At 65.5% G+C, this 23096-nt stretch overlaps 4 protein-coding genes across 4 annotated transcripts; 3 read left to right on the forward strand and 1 right to left on the reverse strand.

Annotated features, from left to right (window-relative positions):
• Window positions 1-184: 184 nt before the first annotated feature.
• SNRNP27 (small nuclear ribonucleoprotein U4/U6.U5 subunit 27) lies at window positions 185-2839 on the forward strand. The gene is made up of 6 exons (XM_058042466.1): window positions 185-238; window positions 837-957; window positions 1614-1723; window positions 1843-1922; window positions 2005-2069; window positions 2528-2839. Exons 1-6 carry the CDS (start codon window positions 202-204, stop codon window positions 2580-2582), a joined length of 468 nt encoding a protein of 155 aa, XP_057898449.1. The 5' UTR covers window positions 185-201; the 3' UTR covers window positions 2583-2839.
• A 1046-nt stretch (window positions 2840-3885) lies between these two features.
• MXD1 (MAX dimerization protein 1) lies at window positions 3886-8901 on the forward strand. The gene is made up of 5 exons (XM_058042477.1): window positions 3886-3958; window positions 4047-4143; window positions 6791-6820; window positions 7811-7925; window positions 8382-8901. The coding sequence occupies exons 1-5, from the start codon at window positions 3886-3888 to the stop codon at window positions 8805-8807; spliced, it is 741 nt and encodes a 246-aa protein (XP_057898460.1). The 3' UTR covers window positions 8808-8901.
• Window positions 8902-15902: 7001 nt separating this feature from the next.
• USP39 (ubiquitin specific peptidase 39) lies at window positions 15903-20037 on the reverse strand. The gene is made up of 12 exons (XM_058042447.1): window positions 19713-20037; window positions 19350-19419; window positions 19186-19280; window positions 18904-19040; window positions 18648-18800; window positions 18249-18474; window positions 18018-18095; window positions 17880-17947; window positions 17083-17414; window positions 16533-16668; window positions 16369-16455; window positions 15903-16260 (listed from the first exon to the last, which is right to left on the reverse strand). The coding sequence occupies exons 1-12, from the start codon at window positions 20035-20037 to the stop codon at window positions 16210-16212; spliced, it is 1758 nt and encodes a 585-aa protein (XP_057898430.1). The 3' UTR covers window positions 15903-16209.
• A 141-nt stretch (window positions 20038-20178) lies between these two features.
• On the forward strand, window positions 20179-22039 carry C31H2orf68 (chromosome 31 C2orf68 homolog). The gene is made up of 4 exons (XM_058042504.1): window positions 20179-20346; window positions 20438-20553; window positions 20816-20955; window positions 21865-22039. Exons 1-4 carry the CDS (start codon window positions 20234-20236, stop codon window positions 21985-21987), a joined length of 492 nt encoding a protein of 163 aa, XP_057898487.1. The 5' UTR covers window positions 20179-20233; the 3' UTR covers window positions 21988-22039.
• Window positions 22040-23096: the final 1057 nt, after the last annotated feature.

Here is a 23096-nt window from a genome sequence, read left to right on the forward strand (position 1 = left end):
TGGGCGGGCTCTCGGGCCGAGCGGCGGGACCGGCCCGGTGCGTCCCGATGCGGTGCTGACCGGCCCCGCCGGCCCGGTGCCCTCAGCCGGGTCCCTTCATCCCGTTCCCCTCAGCCGGGTCCCTCGGGCCCGGTCCCCTCAGGCCGGGTCCCTCGGGCCGGCGGCGCCGTGGGAGCAGCAGCGCGGGGCTGAGGGGCGGCCATGGGCCGCAGCCGCTCCCGGTCACCGCCGCGGCGGGGTGAGGAGGCACCGGGGCACCGGGGGGAGCCGGGGAGGTCAGGGGGAACCCGGGGCGTGGGGAGATCGGGGTTGAAGGGCCGGGGGTAGGGGGGACTGAGACCCTCAGGGCGGGGAGGCCCCGGTTCCTCGCTCTGGGGATGAGCAGAGACTGCCTCCCTCATCCTCCTCTTCCTTCTCATCCTTCTCTATTCCTTCTCTTCTTGTCTGCTTCCTTCTCCTCCTCCTCTTTTCCTCTTCCTCCTCTCCTTTTCCTTCTTCTCCCCCTCCCCATCCTTATCTCCTCCTCCTCCTCTCCTTCTCTTCCTTTCCTCACACCCCTCTCCACCTGGCTCAGGTTTTGGGGACCATCCTCCGTCCCCTCCTGGCTCAGGTTTTGGGGACCATCCTCCCATCCTCCCTCCCCTCCTGGCTGATCCCCCCAGATCATTCCCCCGCTCCATCTGGAGATTTGTCCTGCTGCTCCCTCCCTCCTGCGGGTGCCCAGGGGGTCCCTGACGGGGTGGGAAGGGCAGTCCCGGGTCGGGGCCGGGGTTTCCGTGGGGTTCCCTTTGGGGAGCGGGCAGGGAGCAGCAGCTGAGCCTGCCTTCCCCGGGCAGAGCGGCGGCGCTCGCGCTCCACGTCCCGGGACAGGGACCGGCGGCGGCGGGAGCGATCGCGGTCCCGGGACAGGGACAGGAGGAGGAGCCGCTCCCGCTCCCCGCACCGGAGGCGATCCAGGTGAGGCTGGGGATGGTCCAGGTGAGGGCAGGGACCATCCAAGTGATGGCAGGGACATCCAGGTGATATCAGGGATGATCCAGGTGAGGGGCAGGGGCATCCAGGTGATATCAGGGATGAATCAGGTGAAGGGAGAGACATCTAGGTGATGGCAGGGATGATCCAGGTGATGGCAGGGATGATCCAGGTGATATCAGGGATGATCCAGGTGAGGGGCAGGGGCATCCAGGTGATATCAGGGATGATCCAGGTGAGGGGCAGGGGCATCCAGGTGATGGCAGGGATGATCCAGGTGAGGGCAGGGACATCCAGGTGATGGCAGGGATGAATCAGGTGAGGGGAGAGACATCTAGGTGAGGGTAGGGATGATCCAGGTGAGGGCAGGGACATCCAGGATGATGTTTGGGATGATCTAGGTGATGGCAGGGACATCCAGGTGATGGCAGGGATGATGCAGGTGAGGGTGGGGACATCCAGGTGATGTCAGAGATGATCTAAGTGAAGGCAGGGATGATCCAGGTGAGGGCAGGGGTGATCCAGGTGAGGGCAGGGGCACCAGCCTGGGGTGGGCACAGCTCGGTGAGGGCACCCTGGGTGGCCTGGGGACAGCAGCAGCTCCAGGTGGGAATTGCAGCCCCAGCTCTGTGCCCCAGCAGGTCCCCGCGCCGGCACCGCTCCAGCTCCTCGTCACCAGCACGGCCCAAGGAGCGCCGGGACGAGGAGAAGAAGGAGCTCAAGGACTCCAAGAAGGAGCGGCAGATCACAGGTGAGGGGGGATCTCCGTCTTGGAGCACCCCTGGGTGTCCCAGGGCCAGCCCAGGGACACCTGGGTTTTTGGGCATCCCAACATCCGTGTTTGCTCAATCCCCGATTTTCTCCCCCCAGAGGAGGATTTGCAGGGCAAGACAGAGGAGGAGATCGAGATGATGAAGATGATGGGGTTTGCCTCCTTTGATACCACCAAGGTGAGCGCCACTCCAGGGGCTCTGCGGTGCCAGCTGCCCTGTTTGGGGGTAATCCATGGGATTTTGGGGCGTTTCTCCTCAGGGGAAGAAGGTGGATGGTGCTGCCAATGCCTACGCCATCAACGTGTCCCAGAAGAGGAAGTACAGGTGTGTGTCCTGCTTTGGGATGGAGAGAGGAGGTTGTTTGGTGAGGTAGCTGTGGCCACGGTCTCACCCTGACCCAGCTTCCAGGGAAAATGGAAATTTGGTGAGGTTTAGACTCAGAAGCAGAGGTGAGAGCTCTCCAGATCTCCCTGGGAATGGGGAAATCAGGAGGATGAGGAGTGAGGGGCACCTTAGGAACAGCTGGGATGTGCCCAGCAAGGATCAGAGCAGAGGAAAGTGACCCTGCTCGCCTGCTTTGTCCCCAAAAACCACCCTGATTGTCAATTCTGCTCCCTTTCTGCTGGCACCTGGGCTCCTCTGCAGCAGCTCCTCACTGGGAGCCCTCCTGCCCTCCTTTTGCTCAAATCCCTGGGGAGTTGAGTTCCCATGTGGGTTCCTCTGGGTGTTTTTGTCCCGATTTCCCCAGATTTGGGGCTGACTCTGGCTCCATCCTCGCCCAGGCAATACATGAACAGGAAAGGAGGATTCAACAGGCCCCTGGATTTCATCGCCTGACGCTGGCACAGGCTCCCACCACGGAAGGATTTCTCCTCCCTGCACTCTCCTGGGTGGCTTCTGTGCTGGATTCCAGTGGAATTTGGGTTATTCCTAACAAATCCCACACCCAGACCCACCACGAGTTCCCAGATATTTGTTTGTTGTTTTTTTTTTTTACAACAAAGGTCAGTTTCTGGCTGGGATTTTTGCTGTGTTTTCCCCTGTTTTGGTTTGTTTCCCTGTTAATAAAACCCCAGATGTATTTTTTCCTTCAATTTCTATCATTCAGAGATAAAGTAGGGCCTGCATTCCCCCTTTCCCACAAATCCTTGGGGTTGACATGGATTTTGGGGAGCCCACATGGGGGCAGTGGGATTGGGGTGCTCTGGGTTTTGGGAGGGGATTTGGGTGCTCTGAGCCCTGCCTGGGGTTGGGGGTGGTTCTCGATTTGGGGGTCCCTACACAGGGGGACCCTGCCCGGGGGGTCTCGGTCCCCATCCTGAGTGTCTGTGTCCGATGGTCCCTGTCCCCATCCCGGGGTCCCTGTCCCTGGGTTCCCTGTCCCCATCCCGAGGGTCTCTGTCCCTGTCCCCATCCCGAGGGTCTCTGTCCCTGTCCCCATCCTGGGGGTCTCTGTCCCTGTCCCCATCCCGGGGTCCCTTTCTGGGGGTCCCTGTCCCCATCCTGGGGGTCTCTGTCCCTGTCCCCATCCCGGGGTCCCTTTCTGGGGGTCCCTGTCCCCATCCCGGGGGTCCCTGTCCCCATCTCGGGGGTCTCTGTCCCTGTCCCCATCCCGAGGGTCCGTATCCGGTGGTCCCTGTGCCCATCCCGGGGTCCCTTTCTGGGGGTCCCTGTCCCCATCTCGGGGGTCTCTGTCTCTGTCCCTGTCCCTGCTTACGTTGCCCGACGTACCCGAGGCCCCGCCCCCTCCCCCGTCCGGCCTCGCCATTGGCTGAGCGGCAGGAAGTGAGTCAGGGCAGAGCGTGCGGCCAGCGGGGCGGGGCCGGTCGTGTGGGCGGGGCGCCGCCGGGGAGGGTCGGGCCAATGGCAGGAGGGCGTGGCGCTCTCGTCCAATAGCAGCGGGTGGGGGGCGTGTCCTCAGGCGCGGCCACGCTCCCTCTCCGCCGCTCGTGGAGGCGCGGGGCGGGGCCTGCCCGTCATCCTCCAATCAGCGGAGGGGCCGGGCGGGGCCTGTCCCAGCCTCCGCCAATGAGCGGCGCTGGGGGCGTGGCGCGCGCGGGGTCTGGCGGAGCGGCGCTCGGGGCGGGCAGAGGCCGCCGCTCCCCCCCCGCCGCCGGTCGCGGCCCGTCCCGGCCCCGCCATGGCCGCCCCCCCCCGCCTCGGCATCCAGATGCTGCTGGAGGCCGCCGAGTTCCTGGAGCGGCGGGAGCGAGGTACCCCCCGCGCCGCCCCCGCGGTGCCCCCGGCGGCGCCCCCGGCCGGGCCCCGCCGTGACCCGCGCCCGCCGTTGTGTCTCCGCAGAAGCCGAGCACGGTTACGCCTCGCTGTGGCCCGGCGGGAAGGACGGCGAGGCCCCGCGGCGCCGCGCCAAGGCCCGGAGGAGCGGCGGCGGCGGCAGGTGACGGCGGCACCGGGCGGGGCGGGGGGACCGGCCCGGAGGGGCCCGGCCGTTGTGGGGCCCGGCCGGGGCAGCTCCGGCCCCGCGCGGCCCCGCCCGGCCCGGGGTGTCCCCGCTGGCTCCGGGGGGGGGACGGGCCCGCGGGGCTCCGTGTCCGGTCAGGCCGCTGCTCCCGGGCCGGCCCGGGGTCCCCGCCCCGCTGCCGCTGTCACCGGGGGTGCGGCAGGCCCGGGGCACCCTCCTGTCACGGCGCTGCTCGGTGCCTGCCGGTCCCCCTGTGCCCAGGTGTGCCCCGGGCCCGGGGCTCCCGTCCCCGCTCTCCCGGCTCGGGGAGGCCCCGCTGGCACCGGGCCGGGCCGGTTCCCCGGTAACCCGGGCCCTGGTGGGGCCGTGCCGGGGGTGTCACCGTGCCGGGGCACCCTCCTGTCCCCGGTGTGTGTGACAGACCCCGCTGCCATGGGCTGACCCGGCCCGGGCAGCTCCTGTTGTCGCTGGGTGTGTGACAGCGCTGGGTGCGGCTCTGCTGTCACCAAAGTCCACCTGTCAGCGGGTGTGACACCGTGGGTGGCACCTTCCTGTCCCGGGGTGACCGGCCCGGAGAGCTGCTGCTGTCACCGAGCGGGCAGGGCTGGCGGGGACCCTCGTGTCACCTCCCGAGTCACCCCAGACCCTCCCCTGGTCCCTCTGTCCCTGTCCCCCGCTGGTTTCAATCCTTTTCTCCAAGCTGCAGAACCCACACTGAATTCCGGAGCGATCCCCGCACCCGGAGCCTTCATCGCCCCCTGCAATCCCCTCCCCGCAGCTGCTCCCGGCTCCGGGCCGTGTCCCCAGCCCCATCCCGACACGTCCCCAGGTGCCAGGGAGGGGCCGGCGCTGGTGGCAGCACACCTGTCACCTTTTCCTGCTCGGGAGCGCTCCCGCCTGCGCGGCGCCGCCGCCCCGACCTTTGGCAGCTCGCGGTTCCCCGGTGCCCCGGGGCCGGGCCGGGCTCGGGAGCCCCTCGGGGGGCGGAATCCCGCGGGCTCCGGGGGTTTGTCCCGCCTGGACTCGCTGCTTTGGGGATATTTGCTTTGCTTTGGGTCCGCCTGCTGGGGTTTTCGGCAATGAAACAACACATTCCGAAGGGAAGGCTGGTGATCAGCTGAGGTTCAGAGTGCTGGGAACCCAAACCAGTGGCTCTGTGGGGAGCTCCACCTGCCCCGGGGTGAGGCTGCCGGCCCCTCTGTCCCTGTTTGATTTATCCAGAGTTTAAATCCATCAGTCCGTTCATTTTTTTTCCCCTCTAAATATTGGTGATGGTGAACGAAGAGAAAAGAGCCATTCCAGGAAGGATCCAGGCAGAAAAGAGGATGGATTTGTAATTAGCGGTTGTGGAGGTGATGGGAGCTTCACCCCTGTCTGTACCTGTGCTCAGGAAGTGTTTGGATAATTTAGAATGAAGGGACAAGCTCATAAAGCTGCAGCTCATGGCAGCCTCTTGGTAAAGGGCTGGGTGTGAAACATTTATCCAGGGAGGAATGGAAGGGAGGCCCTGCCCAGGAGCTGAGCCCTTCCAGCGTGCCAGGAGAATCCCTCTGGAGTTGGAGATGTCTCTGCTGGGATGGGACATTTCTGGGGACATGGGAGATGGGGCCCAAAAGCCCCTGGAGCAGGGTGATCCAGCAGGAAAGGCTGGAGAAGGGATGGAGACCTGGGGGAGCATCTCCCACTGCTGTGGTGGTGACATCCCTGCTTTTACCTTGGGTGACATCCCTGATTTCCCTTTGGTGACATCCCTGCCTTTCCCTTTGGGACATCCCTGCCTTTCCCTTCTGTGCCATCCCTGCCTTTCCCTTTGGGACATCCCTCATTTTCCCTTTGGTGACATTCTCGATTTTCCCTTTGGTGCCATCCCTGCCTTTCCCTTTGGTGCCATCCCTCCTTTCCCTTCTGTGCCATCCCTCATTTTCCCTTCTGTGCCATCCCTGCTTTCCCTTTGGTGCCATCCCTGCCTTTCCCTTTGGTGCCATCCCTGCCTTTCCCTTTGGTGCCATCCCTCCTTTCCCTTTGGTGACATCCTTGTTTTCCCAGCCCTCCCAGGTCCCCCAGGGCCATGCCAGTAGAAATCCCCATCCCAACAGCCCCTGGGTTATTCCCAATTTATATTTTCAGGCACATCACGACATTTTCCCCAAACTGGAGTGGAGCTCCTGGAGGTGTTGGGAAGTCAGGGCAGGGAAGCAGCTCCTCCCGGGGGCTGTGGTTTCCTCCTGGATTTCAGTGGAGAAAAAGCCAGTCCTGGATTGTTTTCCACATTTTCCCAGCTCTGTGGGATTTGGGAGCTTCAGGGGGGTTTGTTGTGGGTTTCCTGTGTTTGGGGTCTCCTCTGTGCTTTTTTTGAGGGAAGGCTTTTCCCAATTGATATTCCTGGTTTGGGGGACAGGGATGAGCTGTAGATCCCACCCCCAGCTCTAAAACTCAGGAGTCTCAGGTTTAAAATCCCATTTTATGGTTTTCCTGACCCTTTTGCTGGCACTCACCACGCCTGGGTGGGGAGCTCCGGGGTGTGCAGCTTTTGCAGGGAGCCTTTGCTAATTCCCACACGTTAATCCCAAGTGCTAATCCCCAATCAGCCAGAGGAGTTAATAACTCCTTCCTTCTCTTCCAGGTCGACACACAATGAGATGGAGAAGAACAGGTGAGTGCTAGGGGGTGTCAGGAGCTGGGCAGGGGGCAGTTATTGCTTTTCCAGGGGTGTTCCACCATCCTGAGATGGCTTGGGAGGGAAGGAAGGGGATAGAGGACGCCAAGGACGCAAGCATTCCCTGTCCTTGCTTGTTGGGAACCACCTCCATCCCCACAGCCCTGCTTGTTCAGGAAAATTATCTTTTCACAGGCTCATCTTTGAGCCAGCTGCAGTTTGGGATTTACCCCGAGTAAATCCCACTATTTTGGGCTGTGTTGCCATCCCGAGGCCCTTTGGGTGAGGAAATCCCTGTTGCCTCCCAGCATATCCCAAACAAGACCAGCAGGTCCTTGCAAAATCCCTTTGGAGCTGCCCGGGATCAGGCGGTTCAGGGACGGGTGTTGCACCCCCTTGCCAAGGACCTGACCTACATCCCGGGGTTGGGAATGGGCACGGGGAGGCTGCGACCTGCTGGGAGCAGGGGGAAACTGGGGAAAAAAGGAAATCCCTTTTTTCCAGCAGAAAAAGGGATTTCCTCCAGGAGCTGGAGCTTCCCTCCTGCCCTAACCTGGTAAAGCAGAGAAAACCCAGATGTTCCAGGAAGAGGGAGGATTCCTGGAGAACAGCCAGTGCTCCTGCAGGGATCTGGGGCTTTTGTGTCCAAAACCACCCTGTTCCTGCTAAAAATAGGGAAAGGAAGCACTCCCAGGGGATGTGCTGCTGGGTGTTAGCCGGGGCAGCCATGGAGGAGAATGACCAAAAGTGGGCATTCTCACCCAGAATCACGAGGCCATTTTGCTGCCTGGGATCCCCCCCAGCAGCCAGCAGGGATCATCCAGGAGCTTTTCCTTTCGCCTGGCTGCATTCTCTCCCAGTTTCTGGCATCCGCGGGCGCTGGGGAGGCTCCTGGTGGGGTTCAGCCCCCAGCACCCCGTTTCCCCCCAGCAGCGGGGTGGGAATGGCCCTGGGGAAGCCTTGGCAGCTGTGTTCCCCCCTTTGCAGGCGAGCCCAGCTCCGGCTGTGCCTGGAGAGGCTGAAGGGGCTGGTGCCCCTGGGGGCGGCGGCCGGGCGGCACACCACGCTCAGCCTGCTCACCAGGGCCCGGCTCCACATCCAGGTGAGCCCAGAACGGGATCCAGCACCGGAGCAGCGTTCCAGGATGGGGCATGGGCTGGGAGGGGGCTGGCATGGGGCTGGGGTGACTGGGAGAGTACTGGGATGGGGCTGGGGTGATGGGGACAGCATTGGGATCATGGTGGGATGATGGCGGGAGCACTGGGATGGGGCTGGGGGTAACTGGGGTACTTCTGAATTGGACTGGGATGACTGGGAGAGCCCTGACACCGGGCAGGGATAACTGGGAGAGAGCCAGCATTGGGCTGGGATAACTGGGAGGGTTGGAATCCTTCCGGCTCCATCCACATCCCAAGCACGCTGAGGATGGGAGCCCCTTGGGAGCCGGGGTGAATTGGGTGGGAATCCCGGGCGGTTCTGAGGGAATCCCGGGCTCAGGGTGCCCTGTCCCGGGTGGTCCCGAGGGAATCCCGGGCTCAGGGCGCCGTGTTCCCCGCAGAAGCTGGAGGACCAGGAGCGCCGAGCCCTGCACCAGATCGAGCAGCTGCAGCGGGAGCAGCGGCACCTGCAGCGGCAGCTGGAGAAGCTGGGCATGGAGCGGGTCCGCATCGACAGCATCGGCTCCAGCGTCTCCTCCGAGCGCTCCGACTCGGAGCAAGGTGAGAGCCCGGCGCGGGGCGCGGCCGCGGGCAGCCCCGGCCCCGCCGGAGCCCCAACGCCGCCCGTGTCCCCGGCAGAAGAGATGGACGTGGACGTGGAGAGCACGGACGACCTGCCGGCCGAGCTGGACTGGAGCAGCAGCAGCCCCAGCGACTCGGACGAGCGCAGCAGCCTGCAGAGCCTGGGCAGCGACGAGGGCTACGCCAGCTCCGGCGGGACGCGGGCCAAGGCGGCGGGCGGCAGGAAGCTTCCCGCGGGCGTGTAGGGAGGGAGCGCTTCCCTGGAACGGCACCGGCCGGCACAGCCACAGCCACAGCGACAGCATTCCCTGCACGGAAAGCCCCGCCGGCCCGCCCGCTCCCGGGGCTCCGTTTGCACCGCCCGCCCCCGGGGCTCCGTTTGCACCGCCTGTTCCCGGGGCTCCGTTTGCACCGCCTGCTCTGCTCCCGGATCTCTCCGTTTTCTCCCGGGACTCCTCCCTGCCCGCCCGGCAATAGCAGCGGCCTCAGGAGCCTGCCCTGGATGCTCCCCGGGCCGTCGCTGCCCCGTGTTCCCTCCGTCCTCAGGACAAGCTGGGGGTTTTCGGGAGCAGGTCCCGCACGCAGCCGGTGCTTTGCGAGTTCCCGTGCGCGGGACCGGGAGCGGCGTTCGGGATCAGTCGGGGCCGCCTTGCCCGACTCTAAACCTTCAGGGACGCCTCGCCAGCCCGGGAGCGCCCTGGGCTCCTGTGCCGCTCCCGGAGCGGGGCACGGCCCTGCAGAGCCCGGAATGCCCTCCCCATCCTCTCGGGGACAGCTTCTCTACCTCGGAGGGAGCCGGGGCCTCTCTCCACCCCTTCAGCACAAAGATGATGCCTCTGCTCAGCAATAACCCCGCGGCGTTCTCCCCTCCGTCCCGCCGGCATCGCTCCGGGCTCCTGGAAGGTTCCAGAAGCGAGGGCGGTTCCCGGCCGTGGTGTGGGTTCGTGTCCCAGCGCACCGCACGGAGCTTTCCCTCCCCTCTTGGCCTGTGGAGGCGCGGAGAGCTCCGCTCGCAGCACCTTCCCCTTGCCCCTGCCCGCTCCCAGGCGTTCCCAGCCCCCGGGGCCGGGCGGGGGTCCGGGGACCCCGCAGGGCTGGGATGGAGCCCGGAGCCTCTGCCGGTGCCTCTCAGGAAATGCCGGTGCTGCGGGGCAGCGGGATGCGCCGAGCGGTGCTGGGGATGGTGGGCAGCAGGAGACCCCGGCGCTTCTCCCTCTCCTGGGCCCTTTCCCCTTCCCTTCCTTTTTCCTTTCCCCTTTTGTTCCTTTCCTCCTTGTTCCTTTCCTCCTTATTCCTTTCCTTTTCCTTTCCTTTTCCTTTCCTTTTCCTTTCCTTTTCCTTTCCCTTCCCTTCCCTTCCCTTCCCTTCCCTTCCCTTCCCTTCCCTTCCCTTCCCTTCCCTTCCCTTCCCTTCCCTTCCCTTCCCTTCCCTTCCCTTCCCTTCCCTTCCCTTCCCTTCCCTTCCCTTCCCTTCCCTTCCCTTTTCCCTTCCCCAATCCCATTCCTGTCTCACATGGGAACCCACAGGCCCCACAAGTTGCCCAAATCCCCTCAGATTTTGCCTCTTTTTTTCCATGTGCTGGCTCATAAGAGAGGGAAAAAAAAAAAACCAAACCACAAGGAATTTTCCTTCAAAGCTGCTGGAAATTTTCCACCCTCTGGCGTTGTCACAGACCCTGGGCACCTGAGCTCAACCCCTGCACCGCCAAAAAGAGGGGGGAAAAGGCAAAAAGGTGGAAAAGACAGAGAAAAAGAGGAATAGCAGCTGCTGGGGCGGCTTCGCCTCCAGCTGGGGAATCCCAGGTGGTTCCCAGCTCTGGGCAGGCCCTTCCAGAGGTACCAGACGTTGATTTTTGGTCGGTTTTGGGCGTTCTGAAGGTTTGGCCTCAGCACAAATGAGGGGTTTTGGCAGCTTTGTGCCTTTCTGGGTTCCCAATGCCTTTTGTCCCCTTTTGTCCCCTTTTTCCCCTTGTCGCCCAGGCTGCCCCTGCCAGCCCTTTGCCCTGTGGGGCTGAGCTCCGGGACCCCCAGAGCTCTGCACTGGCCCGGAGTCCCCCCGAGTGCCCGTGGTGGTGCCAGCCTTCTCCTGGAATTCACTGATCCACCAGCATTCCTATCAAATAAGCTGCAGGAAGGACTTTTTTATAGGTTGTGACGTAAAAAAATAAAAAATAATCCAGGGAGTGGGGGGAGTCGGATCGGGGCACGGACGGGTGGGAACCAAACCCCCCCATTTTTGGGGCTGGTTTTCCTTTCTTTTTCCTCTTGGAATGCAGATCCCAAACCACCAGCTCCCAGGAAGCACCAAAATGTCCTTTTCTTTTCATCCTTGATTTGTCCAGCGGAGCCACCCCCCCGTCTCCACTCGAGCTTTGTTATTCTTTGGGACACTTCTGATTATTTGTGCTTTTCCCCTCCTTTTTTCTGTTCTTTCTGCTCTCCCCAAGCAGTGGCTCCAGCCCAGCTGGGACGGGCTCAGCTCCCGTTTCCTGCTGTAAATGTAAATATCCCAATGTTGTCCCACTGCAGGGCTGAACCCCCGTGGCAAGCCAATAGAATGGTGCTTTTTTTCCTTTTTATTTTTTTTCCTCCTTTTTTTTTTTTTTTTTTTTTTTTGTTATTGTTGGTTTTTTTGGGGGGGTTGGGTTGTTTTTTTTTTTGTTTTGTTTTTTGTTTTTTTGGTGTTTTGGTTTTTTTTAATTTTGGTTTGGGGTTTTTTTGTTGGGTTTTTTTTTTGGGTTTTTTTTTTTTGTTTTTTTTTTTTAGGAATTCCGTGTTTTAGGAGATCTTTTTGCCGTGTCCATGGATATTTCTGTCTTGTTTGATTGTTAGGAAATAAATTATTTGGTTACGAAAGAGCCGGGATTGCTGCGGGAGGGGAGGGGACACCGAGGGTGGTGGCACAAGGACCGGGGGTGGCACAAGGACAGGGTGGCACTGGGGTGGCAGAGGGACACGGGGGGGGCACAGGGTGACAGAGGGCACCTGGAGCCATCCCAGAGCCTCACCTGGGCCAGGTGCCCCACCCCTGGGGCCACACCTGCCCTGAGGGCTCTCGAGGGACAAGTGGGGTCAAGGGGGGGGCCGGGGAGGGACCTGCCGGGAAGGGACAGGGAGGGGACAGGGGGCACAGGGAGGGGGTGGCACAGGGCTGGGAGCGGGGCAGCACTGGGGGGGACACGGGGGGCATGAAGGACACGGGGGACACGGGGGACACGGGGGACACGGGGGACACGGGGGTGTGGGGACACGGGGAGCCCGGTGTGGAGCCCAACAGGGAGCTCAGGGACAGCCCTGGGGACGCGGTGGGGACACGGGGACATTACAGGGGGTCCCTGCCGGGGCCCTTGAGAGGGGCCCGGGGCCAGCGCAGAGCGGCGGGCAGTGCCCCGCAGTGTCCCCGTGGGTGGGTGGGTGGGTGCGACACACCTGTCCCCGTGGGCTGGCACCGTCCCAGCGCCACGTCCCGCCCGCCCCGCGGGGCTTTAAGAGGCCGCGGGCTCGGCCGTGCCAGCGCTGTCCCCGCGCTGTCCCCAGCCATGGCCCCGGCACTGCCGCTGCTCCTCGCCCTGCTCGGGACCACCCCAGGTAGGGCCCGTGCCCCCCACACCTGGGGCGCCCCCAGAGCCGGGCACCCCCAGAGCCGGGCACCCCCAGAGCCGGCACCCCAAAGCCGGGCACCCCAAAGCTGGGCACCCCCAGAGCCGGGCACCCCCAGAGCCGGGTGTCCCCAAAGCCGGGCACCCCCAGAGCCGGGCACCCCCAAAGCCGGGCACCCCAAAGCCGGGCACCCCCAGAGCCGGGTACCCCAAAGCTGGGCACCCCCAAAGCCGGGCACCCCCAGAGCCGGGCACCCTCTCAAGGACCCTGCGCTGAAGGGCCGGGGGCACAGACCCTGGCAAAGGGGGCAGGGGGCCCTTGGGTGGGGTCTGGAGCCCTCTTGGGGTGTGGGATGGGTACGGGGGTGTCACTGGGGGTCCCTTCCCCCCGGGTCCCCCCGGGAGGGCAGGGGTGGGTCTGGGGGCGCTCTGTGCTCGGAGGTGGGCTCACGGTGCCAGAGCCCCCCGGGATGGGTACCGGATGGGGAGGGTTCACTGAGGGGTCCCCCCATAAGCGCTGCTGTGGGGCGGGGGGGCTTTGGGGGGTGCACTGGGGGGGTCCTGGGCTGCCAGGCCCCCCCGGCCGGGTGCTGACCGTGGCCGCAGGTTTGGGGGCGCCGGGCGGGGGCTGCGGGGTGCCCCCCTCTGCCTGGTGCCAGGACTGGGTGACGGCGCTGCGCTGCGGGGCCCTGGGGCGCTGCCCCCGCCTGGGCCAGGGACCCCTCGAGGCGCTGAGAGACCCCCTCGAGGCACTGGGAGACACCCCCGATCTGGTGAGAGCCCCCCCCCGTGTCCCTCCAGCCTCCCCTCCGTCCCTGTGCCCCCTCCCCGAATGTCCCCAGACCTCCAGAGGGGCCCCAGTCCTCCCACCGTGCTCCCACACCAACGAGGCCACAGCCATCCCCCATGTCCCCATGTCCCCGTCCCCCTCGGTCCTCATGTCCCCGTCCCCCTTGGTCCCCGTGTCCCCGCTCCCAATATCCCTGTGCCACCACACCCCCATGTCCTCATGTTCCCCATGTCCCTGTCCTCCTCTGTGGCCATTCCCCAATGTCCCCATGTCCCAGACCCCCGTGTCCCTGTGTCCCGGTGTCCCCATGTCCCAGACCCCCGTGTCCCTGTGTCCCCGTGTCCCCATGTCCCTCTGTCCTCTCCTGCAGGACGCCTGTGCCGTGTGCCAGCAGCTCTTGGACTCACTGCGCCACATCTCCAGCGTGTCGGCCGTGGAGGTGCCACTGGGGTGGGGACAAGTGACACTGGGGGTGTCACCACGGGGGCCACAGGCACAGGTGCCACCAGGTGTCACAGTGGGCGCCAGCAAATGCCACTGGGCACAGGGAGGTGCCACCGATGTGACCGATGAGGTGGTGGCTGCCACCGAGAGTGCCACGGTCCCAGATGCCACCATGCGTGTCCCTGTGGGTGCTGGGACAGTGGGTGAAGCGATGGCGGGTGTCACCGGGCGCTGAGGTGACAGGGTTGGTGCCATTGTGTGTGCCATGGCCACAGGTGGCACCCGTGGGCAGCAGCGGTGACGGCTGTGGCTGGGGTGTGGTGGTGGTGAGCACGGCAGTGGTGGCTGTCACTGTGGGTGTCACTGTGGGTGTCACTGGGTGTCACTGTGGGTGTCACTGGGTGTCACTGTGGGTGTCGCTGTAGCTTTCACTGTCCCTGTCTCTGTCCCTGTCCCTGTCCCTGTCCTGTCGGTGCCCTGGTGCAGGTGGTGTTGGATGACTTGGTGGGGTTGGCGTGCCCCCATATACTTGTGGTGGAGAGCCTGTGCAAGAGGGCAGTTAATGACCTTGTCCATCGCTTCCTCCAGAACATGCAGCACCTCGTGAGTGCCACCGGGGCACACGGGAGGGGCTCTGGGGCCGCGGGGGCAGCGGGCACAGCGTGGCACTCAGGGCCACCAGGGGGTTGGGGACAGCGGGGTCACACTGCGTGCCCCGCAGGACTCCTGGAGTGTCTGTGCCAAGCTGACCCTGTGTCGTGGAGAGCCCGGGGTTGTGCCCGTCCTCGAGGGGCCTGGCAGCCGCCTGCAGGTACGGGGACAGCAGGGAGGCACGGGCACAGAGTGCCCACAGTGGGTGCAGTGTCCCAGCAGTGGGTGCAGTGTCCCCTCTCCCATGCAGTGTCCCCTCAGTGTCCCCTGTCCCCTCAGTGTCCCCTGTCCCACAAGGCTCCGGGCTGTCCCCGGCAGTGTCCCCTCTGGTTGTATTGTCCCCTGTCCCCTCAGTGTCCCCTCTCCCATGCAGTGTCCCCTGTCCCTGTGCAGTGTCCCCTGTCCCGGCAGTGTCCCCTCAGTGTCCCCTGTCCCTGTGCGGTGTCCCCTCTCCCCTGCAGTGTCCCCTGTCCCCTCAGTGTCCCCTCAGTGTCCCTGTCCCGCAGGGCCCGGCGCTGGCCCCGCTGTCGCTGTCGCTGCCGCTGCCGCGCTGCTGGCTGTGCCGCTCGCTGGTGGCGCGGGCCGAGGCGGCGGTGCCGGTGCGCTCGGTGGCGGCGGCCGTGGCCGGGCTGTGCCGGGCGCTGCCGCTGCCCGTGGCCGGGGCGTGCCAGTGCCTGGCCGAGCGCTACGCGGCGCTGGCCCTCGAGGGGCTGCTGGGCCGCCTGGGGCCGCGCCTGCTCTGCCGCCTCTTCCTGGCCTGCAGCGGGGGGGACGGCGGGGACGGCGGGGACGGCGGGGACGAGGGGACGCTGCCACCGCCGCGGGTGCTGGAGGCCATCGTGGTGCGGCTGGCAGACTGTGTCGGGGACGAGGTGAGGGGGACACGGGGGGACGGGCCCCAGGAGGGGACAGGGTGGCACAGCACTGAGGGGACACGTCCGGGAGTGTCACAGCCTTTGGGGACACATCCTGGGCTGTCACAGTCCTTGGGGACACATCCATGGTGCCACAGTCCTTGGGGACACATCATGGGCTGCCACAGCCCTTGGGGACACAGCCTGGGTGCCACAGCCCTTGGAGACACATCCCGGGCTGTCACAGCCCTTGGGGACACATCCATGGTGTCACAGCCCTTGGGGACACATCCTGAGTGTCACAGCCCTTGGGGACACATCCTGGGTGCCACAGCCCTTGGGGACACAGCCTGGCTTGCCCTGTCACCCCTGGGGACACAGCCTGGGCTGTCACAGCCCTTGGGGACACATCCATGGTGCCACAGCCCTTGGGGACACATCCTGGGTGCCACAGCCCTTGGGGACACAGCCTGGCTTGCCCTGTCACCCCTGGGGACACACGGCGCTCCCCAGGCAGTGCCACCCTCCCTCCAGAGGACAGTGCCAGGGCGCACAGGGCACAGCCTGGGGAGGGCAGCCCCTCATGGCCGTGTCCCCCACAGCAGCCCAAGAACGCCACTGTCCCCGCGCTGTCCCTGTCCCTGGGCCCCTGTGCCCTGGGCCCCATCTTCTGGTGCTCGGGCCCGGAGGCGGCGCGGCGCTGCCAGGTGAGTGGGGACAGGGGGACACGGAGGGGACACGGGGGGACACGGGGGGACACGGGGGGCTGCCACCCCCTGCACCCCCACTGACCCCCGGGCCCCCCGCAGGCCGTGCAGCACTGCAAGGACCACGTCTGGCTCTAGGGGGGCACCAGGACCCCCCAGCTTTCCCCAATAAAGCTTGGATGCAGCTCTGCCTGAGTGTCCGGGGGTTTGGGGGGCTCAACGGGGGTTCGTGGGGTGCTGGGGAAGCAGCAGAAACCACAAACGCCCCCAAACCCAAAGAAGAGAAGAGGTGAAAATGAGTTACAAAAATAATGGGTGGCATTTACTGGGATGCACACACCTACAGGGGAGACTGGGGATGTCCCTAGGGGAGTTTTGGGTGTCCCCAAGGGGGTTTTGGGTGTCCCCAGGGGGTTTCTGGGTGTCCCAAGCAAGGTCTGGGTGTCCCCAAGGGGGTTTTGGATGTCCCCAGGGGAGTTTTAGGTGTCCCCAGGGGGTTTCTGGGTGTCCTCAATGGGGTTCTGGGTGTCCCCAGGGGGGTTTTGGGTGTTCCCAGGGGGGTTTTGGGTGTCCCCAGGGGGGTTCTGGGTGTCCCCAAGGCTCTCAGGCTCCTTGCTGTTGATTCGTCTCGTCCTCCTCGCGTCGCTTCCAGATCTGCAGGGAGCAGGAGGCGTTTGGGGGGCACAGGACACGTTCAGGGGTGTCAGGGGACATCGAGGGCGTGTCACAGCACATTCTGGGGGTCCCCCGTGTCCCCCTCACCTGGATGTAGGCCTCGGACAGGGTGATCATCTGGGGCAGGATGTCGGTCACCTGCAGGTCCTGCAGCTCGTACCACTTGCCGGTGCCCTGCCAGGAGCCGGGAGGGGCCGGGGTGACTCGGGGGGTCCCTGCGGCCCCCCAGCCCCCCGGGAGGGGACACTCACGTGGTGCAGGACGTGGATGCGGTAGGAGCCCTCCGAGGGCTTGCCGTCGTGCACGATGTTGGCGATGAGGTCGTAGGTGGTGTGCGAGTGCGCGGCCTGCACCTCCTCGGACAGGTACTCGCGCAGGTCCACGTTCCTGGGCACCACAGCACCCTCAGGGCCCCCCGGCGGGTGTGCTGCCCCTCCTGGGCCCCTGCAGCGCCCCCGGACCCCCAGCACAGCCCTCACGCATCCACAGCCCCCTGCCAAACTCCCCGACGCCCCCAGGGGCCTTCAAACCCCTTCGGATGCCCAAGAACCACCCAAAGCCCACCTGCACCCCTACCAAGCCCCCCCAGACACCCACACGCCACCCTGGACACCCTCAAAGCCCTGGACACTTCCACTCCCCTGGCCCAGGTGCTCCCAAAGCCCCTCCAGATACTTCCAGCACCTCACAGGCATTTAAAACCCCCTAGAGCTGCCTGCAACCCCCCCCAGATACCCCGAATCTCCTCTTGGACCCTTTTAGCCCTCCCCAGCAGCCGCCAGCCCCCTGCCCAGGGCTCACGTGATGGGGAAGTTGACGATGGTGGGGTTCTTCTCCACGAAGAAGTTGTTCTTGGTGAAGCGCTTGATGCAGAAGATGAGGTAGGGCGGCAGGCGCGTCAGCTGGAAGCGCTTCAGGAAGTTCTCCTTGTAGGTCTTGTACTCCTTCTCGGTGCTGCCGTTGAACTTGGCCAGGATGCTGAACAGGGGCACCTGGGGGATGATCAGCTGCTCCTTCTCGTCCTTGTAGAGCGGCGCCGTGGGCAGGTCCAGGGTCAGGTACAGGAACGTGGACTCCACCATGCGCTCCTGGTACTCGCTGTTCTGCAGCAGCTGCGCCTTCTCCTCGGCGGGCTGGGGCACCCGAGGGGCACAGGGCAGCCCAGGGGGCACAGGGCAGCCCAGGGGGGCACGTCAGCCTCCTGGACCCCGCATTCCCCCTGCACACATGAGCCCTGCGGGATCCATCACACCCCAACCGGATCCATCACCCACCCCCTGGATCCATCAGCCCCACTGGACCTTCCCACCACTCGTTTGTATTTTGGCCCCACCTAAAACCCCTTTGTTGTAGCCAAAGACCCCCACCATACCCCAACACCCCCCCGTCCCATCCTTCATTTAACCCCATCACACTCCTCATTTGGCCCAGGCCCGTGTCGTATCCCCACCACGCCCAAACCAGCCCCTGCCACCCCCCATCTGACCCGACACCCCTTTTTCTGACCCCGACACCCCTTTTTCTGACCCTGACACCCCATTTTCTGACCCTGCCATTCCCACTGCCCCCCCAGACCCCCCATTCCCCCGCAGTCCCACCAGGTCGGGGTGTGGCAGCTTCTTGGTGAAGATGCGCATGGAGCCCTGGAACACGTCGGTGACGATGGCTGCGGGCACACGGGGGGCTCAGAGGGGGCCCTGCAGCCCCCAGGGCCCCCCAGAACTCCCCCCACTCACTCTTCTTCTTCCTCTTGGTGCCGCCCAGCGCGGCGTGCAGCGCGTTCAGGAACCAGGACAGGAACTCCACCCCATCCCCTGAAACGGCACGGCTGGAGCTGGGCCTGGAGCCAGCTGGGTCTGCCCCGAGCCCAGAGACCCCAGACCCAGCCCTGTACCCCAAACCCAGCACCTCCCACGCCCAGCTCTTCCCCCCAAACCCAGCACTGCCCCCCAGGAGCCCACCCTCACCCTGCTTGGTGATCTGGAAGTTCTTCTTGCTGCAGAGCACCACGGCCTGCAGCATCTCGTGGGGGGACACGTGTGCCTTGAAGTTGCGCGGGTTCCAGAGCTTCCTCATGAGCTCCCCGAAGCGCTGCACCAGCAGGAACATGATGTCCCCGGGCGGGCGCTGGATGCGCCGGTAGTTCTCCTCCTCCAGGAAGTAATTCCTCAGGGGGGGCACGTTGGACAGGGCCTGGGGGCACAGCAGGGGGGTTCAGCCCCGGGACCCCCACGGGAGGGGAGCCGGGGGGTTTGGGTGGGGAATCCCAGAGAAACCAGAGCTGGAAAGGAGACGGAGCCGGGGATGAGCCCTGGCAGCCCCACAGAGGGGCGTGGGGACCCTGCCTGTGGCCCTGTGGCTGTCACCTGCAGCACGGCGTTGGCGTAGTCGTTGGCCTTGATGTTGTTGAGCCCCACGATGCCGGGCAGGTACGTGGTGCCGTCGTAGGCCCGCGACAGCTTGGCCTGCTTGTCCAGGTGGGCGATGTGCTGGGCCGTGAACGTGGGCTTCAGCACGTACTGCGGGGGCAGAGGGAGCCCTCAGAGACGGGGAGCCCCTCGCCCGAGCCCCTCGGATGGATCCCACCCCACAGCCCCGCCCCGGGGCGCCCCGGGCCCGCACCGTGATGTCCTCGAGGGAGGAGTCGATGATCTCGTAGTTGTCGGGCAGGCAGTAGAACTTGAGCGTGTGCAGGTTGAGGAACACGTGGTGGCTCAGCTGCACGCTGTGGATGTAGGCGTGCGACTTCAGCCCGCGGCCTGCGGGGACACGGGCACCGCCATGGCACCGGGCACGGCACCGGGGATGGCACCGGGGATGGCACCGGGCTGTCCCCGGTGGTGTCCCCGTTGTCCCTGCTGTCCCCAGGCTGTCCCCAGCAGCCCCAGAGTGTTTGTCCCTCACCCTGGAAGTATTTCCCACAGACGAGGCAGGCGTAGACGTTGATGTGGGACAGGGAGATGGAGCAGAGCTTCTCAAAGTCGAAGTCCAGCACGCTCCTGGGGGGACAGCGCCGTCAGGGGGCTGGGGGGCCGCGGGGGGCACCCCAAAGCAGCCCCGGCACCCACTTGTTGATGGTGTCCAGGTAGGGGCAGTGCCGGCTGCGCTGGTCCTCGGGGTCGAAGCGCCCATAACGCACTGGGGAGGGTGGCAGGGTGTGAAAAGGGGGCACAGGACCCCGAAAACATGAGGATGATCCCCCCCAAGCCCCCCTCTGTGACATTTCCCTGGGGCTGAGCTCCAGATCCCCCCAGTGCCTGCAAACCCTGCCCAGAGCTGAGCTCAGCACCAGTGACCGTGGTGACCTCCGGTCCCAGAAACACCACAGACACCCCACTGCCCTCCTAGAGCCCCCCCAGACACCCCCAATATCCCCTCACACCCCGTGTCCCCTCAGCCCTCCGGTCCCACCCGTTCGCCCCGGTCCCCACCGGCGGGCTCGGGCTCAGGGTCGGAGTCTCCATCCGGCTCCCGCTCCCTCTTCACCCGCACGGGCGCGGCGGGCCCGGCAGTACCGGAGCCCCCCCAGACGCTGCTCCCGGTGCCGGTGCCCGGTTCTCGCTTGACGCGCGCGAGATCCACCGGCAGCGCCTCCGCCGCCTCCCGCCGCGCGCGCTCCCGCTCCGAGTCCCGCCGGCCCCGCGAGCGCTCTCCGTCGGCGTCGCGGCGGCTGCGGGAGGAGGCGCGGGCGGTGCTGGCCCCGCGTGGCTCCCGGGGCTCCCGGGACTCCCGGTCCCGCCGCCCGCGGCTCGACATGGCGGCGCCGCTGTGCGCTGTGCGCATGCGCGGCGCGGGGTAAAAACGTCACTGTGCGTCGAGCACGCGCGGCCGCCGCTCTGGGAAGAGCCGGTACCGCGCCTGCGCGCTGCGGCGCCCCCTGGCGGCTGCGGGCGGGCCCGCGGGGCTCTTAAAGGCGCCGCGTCCCGGTACCGAGCCCGCCGCCGGTACGGGGATGGAGGCGGCGCCCGCCACAGCGGCGGCCCCGGGCTGGCGCTGCCGGCCGGGGGGACGGCTGGACATGAGCCACGGCTTCGTGCGTCACATCCGCCGCAACCAGCTCGCCAGGTACCGGCACCGGCGCGGCCCTCCCGGGGCCCCCATCCCCGGTGCTCCCGGTTCCCCTCACCCGCTAATCCCGCTGTCCCGCCGGTGCCAGGGACGCGTACGACCGTGCGGTGCGGCAGGCGCGGGGCCGAGCGCGGACGAGGCTGACACCGGGCCCGGCGCGGCCCCGGCGGCCCGACCAGCAGGTGTACCGGCCGCACCGGGGCGGTGAGCGGGGATCGGGGATACCGGGGGGACCGGGGGGGAACGGGGGGGAACGGAGGCCCGACCAGCAGCTGTACCGGCCGCACCGGGGCGGTGAGCGGGGAACGGGAACCGGGGGAACGGGGGGACCGAGTGAACCGGGGGAAACCGGGGGGGACCGGAGGAACCGGGGGGACCGAGGGTGGGGATGGGGACCCCGGGGGACTGGGGGTTCCCGGGGTTTGGAGCCCCCGGTGTCCGCGCTGAGGCGGTGCCGGTGCCGCAGGCGGGCCCGGGGGCGATGCCAGCGCCGGTTCCCCCGCCGAGGGCAGCGGGGCCGCCCCGGAACCGGCGCGGGGGCCGCGGCTCTTCTGCCTCGAGTACGAGGGCGACGACGGGCGGGTGACGGCCGTGATCGTGCACCAGGTACGGCACCGGCAACGGGACCGGGGAACGGGGGGTGCCCGGGATGGGGGTGCCCACGGGACAGGGGGGGTCTCCTGGGGGGTCCCGGGGCAGGGGGGGTGCTCGGGGGGTGCTGTGGGGCAGCGGGGGTGCCGTGGGGGGGTCCCCGGGGACAGTGGGGGTACCCCATGGGGACAGTGGGGGTCCCTGGGGACAGTGGGGGTACCCTATGGGGACAGTGGGGGTACCCCATGGGGACAGTGGGGGTCCCTGGGGACAGTGGGGGTACCCTATGGGGACAGTGGGGGTACCCCGGGGACAGTGGGGATACCGTGGGGACAGTGGGGGTACCCCGTGGGGACAGTGGGGGTACCCTATGGGGACAGTGGGGGTACCCCGTGGGGACAGTGGGGGTACCCCATGGGGACAGTGGGGGTCCCTGGGGACAGTGGGGGTACCCTATGGGGACAGTGGGGGTACCCCATGGGGACAGTGGGGGTACCCTATGGGGACAGTGGGGGTACCCCGTGGGGACAGTGGGGGTACCCCATGGGGACAGTGGGGGTACCCCGTGGGGACAGTGGGGGTCCCTGGGGACAGTGGGGGTACCCCATGGGGACAGTGGGGGTACCCCGTGGGGACAGTGGGGGTACCCGGGGACAGTGGGGGTACCCCGGGGACAGTGGGGGTACCCCGTGGGGACAGTGGGGGTACCCTATGGGGACAGTGGGGGTACCCCGTGGGGATCCCCGGAACAGGGGGGTCACCCTGGCGGGTCCGTGGGGTCACCCCGTGGGCTGCCCGGTGCCCCGGAGCCGCGGCAGGCTCCTTTGCCGGGTGGCACGGCTGGCACGGCTGGCACGGGTGACACGGCTGGCACGGCTGGCACGGCTGGCACGGCTGGCACGGGTGACACGGCGCCGCCCGCAGGGGGACAGCGCGGAGGAGGTGACGCGGCGCGTGTGTGCCCACAGCCCCCTGGAGCCCCCCCTGCGCAGGGCGCTGTGCCAGCGCGTGCAGGACGAGCTCAGCAAGCGCCGGGGCACGGGGTGAGGCTGCGGGCACGGCCCCGGGCGCTGCCGCCCTGCCCCGGGACCCGCGCCGGCCCCCGGGACCGCCGCCGTCCCCCGGTGTCAATAAAGGTGCTGCGAGGCTCCGTGTCCTTCACTGCTCGGGGAAACTGAGGCACGGCGGGGTGTGTGGGGGGGTGTGATGGCTGCCAGGCCTCTCCCAGGTGCCACCGTGTCCCCAGGGCGCCCTCTGCGTCCCCTCCTGTCCCCAGCCCAGGTTGGTGGCACTGGGGCCCAGGCCAGGTGTGCTCAGGGTGTGCCCAGGGCGGGTTCTGTGGGTTGTGGGGTGTCCCCAGGGTGGGTCGTGGGGTTTATTTGTGATTTCAGGGCCTTTTGTTGTTGTGGGGTCACCCTGAAGCTCACCCCATGCTCTGCTTCTGTAGGATCTCTTGGTATTTATTTATTTATTGTAGGGCCATCCCAAAGCAGATCCTGGTGTTTATTTATTGTGGGGTCTCCCCAAGAGTCCATCCTGCTGGTTTATTCTTGTGGGGCATCTTCGTATCAGATTCCACATTCTTAGTTCTTGTAGGGTCACCCCGAAAAGATCCTGGGTTTTATTTAGTGTAGGATCTCCCCAAAACAGATTCTGGTATTTAGTTATTGTGGGGTCTCTCCAAACTAGATCCTGCTGTTTATTCATTGCAGGGTGATCCCAAAGCAGATCCTGATTTTTATTTATTGTAGGGCCATCCCAAAGCAGATCCCGGTGTTCATTCATTTTAGGGTCTCCCCAAAATAGATCCTGGTGTTTATTCATTGTAGGGTGATCCCAAAGCAGATCCTGGTGTTCATTCATTTTAGAGTCTCTCCAAACCAGATCCTGGTGTTTGTTTATTGTGATCCCAGAGCAGATCCTGGTGCTCATTCCTTGCAGGGTGATCCCAGAGCAGATCCTGGTGTTTATTTGTTGTAGGATCTCTCCAAACCAGATCCTGGTGTTTATTTATTGTGACCCCAGAGCAGATCCTGGTGTTCATTTATTTCAGGGTGACCCCAGAGCAGATCCTGGTGTTCATTCATTTTAGAGTCTCTCCAAACCAGATCCTGGTGTTTGTTTATTGTGACCCCAGAGCAGATCCTGGTGCTCAT

Source organism: Melospiza georgiana, chromosome 31 (genome assembly GCF_028018845.1).
Source record: "Melospiza georgiana isolate bMelGeo1 chromosome 31, bMelGeo1.pri, whole genome shotgun sequence".
NCBI lineage: Eukaryota > Metazoa > Chordata > Aves > Passeriformes > Passerellidae > Melospiza > Melospiza georgiana.

What these genes read in the sequence shown, in the direction of transcription:
- SNRNP27 (XM_058042466.1), top strand. Translation starts at nt 202, where the DNA reads ATGGGCCGCAGCCGCTCCCGGTCACCGCCGCGGCGGG. An exon ending in CCGGTCACCGCCGCGGCGGG is followed by an intron (nt 239 to 836) that starts GTGAGGAGGCAC and finishes TTCCCCGGGCAG; the next exon opens with AGCGGCGGCGCTCGCGCTCC. An exon ending in TCCCAGAAGAGGAAGTACAG is followed by an intron (nt 2,070 to 2,527) that starts GTGTGTGTCCTG and finishes ATCCTCGCCCAG; the next exon opens with GCAATACATGAACAGGAAAG.
- MXD1 (XM_058042477.1), top strand. Translation starts at nt 3,886, where the DNA reads ATGGCCGCCCCCCCCCGCCTCGGCATCCAGATGCTGCTGGAGGCCGCC. An exon ending in AGGAGCGGCGGCGGCGGCAG is followed by an intron (nt 4,144 to 6,790) that starts GTGACGGCGGCA and finishes CTTCTCTTCCAG; the next exon opens with GTCGACACACAATGAGATGG. An exon ending in AATGAGATGGAGAAGAACAG is followed by an intron (nt 6,821 to 7,810) that starts GTGAGTGCTAGG and finishes CCCCCTTTGCAG; the next exon opens with GCGAGCCCAGCTCCGGCTGT.
- USP39 (XM_058042447.1), bottom strand. Translation starts at nt 20,037, where the DNA reads ATGTCGAGCCGCGGGCGGCGGGACCGGGAGTCCCGGGAGCCCCGGGAG. An exon ending in CACCAAGAGGAAGAAGAAGA is followed by an intron (nt 17,948 to 18,017) that starts GTGAGTGGGGGG and finishes GTGTGCCCGCAG; the next exon opens with CCATCGTCACCGACGTGTTC. An exon ending in GCATCCACGTCCTGCACCAC is followed by an intron (nt 16,456 to 16,532) that starts GTGAGTGTCCCC and finishes GGCTCCTGGCAG; the next exon opens with GGCACCGGCAAGTGGTACGA.
- C31H2orf68 (XM_058042504.1), top strand. Translation starts at nt 20,234, where the DNA reads ATGGAGGCGGCGCCCGCCACAGCGGCGGCCCCGGGCTGGCGCTGCCGG. An exon ending in CGCCGCAACCAGCTCGCCAG is followed by an intron (nt 20,347 to 20,437) that starts GTACCGGCACCG and finishes CGCCGGTGCCAG; the next exon opens with GGACGCGTACGACCGTGCGG. An exon ending in CGGCCGTGATCGTGCACCAG is followed by an intron (nt 20,956 to 21,864) that starts GTACGGCACCGG and finishes CGCCGCCCGCAG; the next exon opens with GGGGACAGCGCGGAGGAGGT.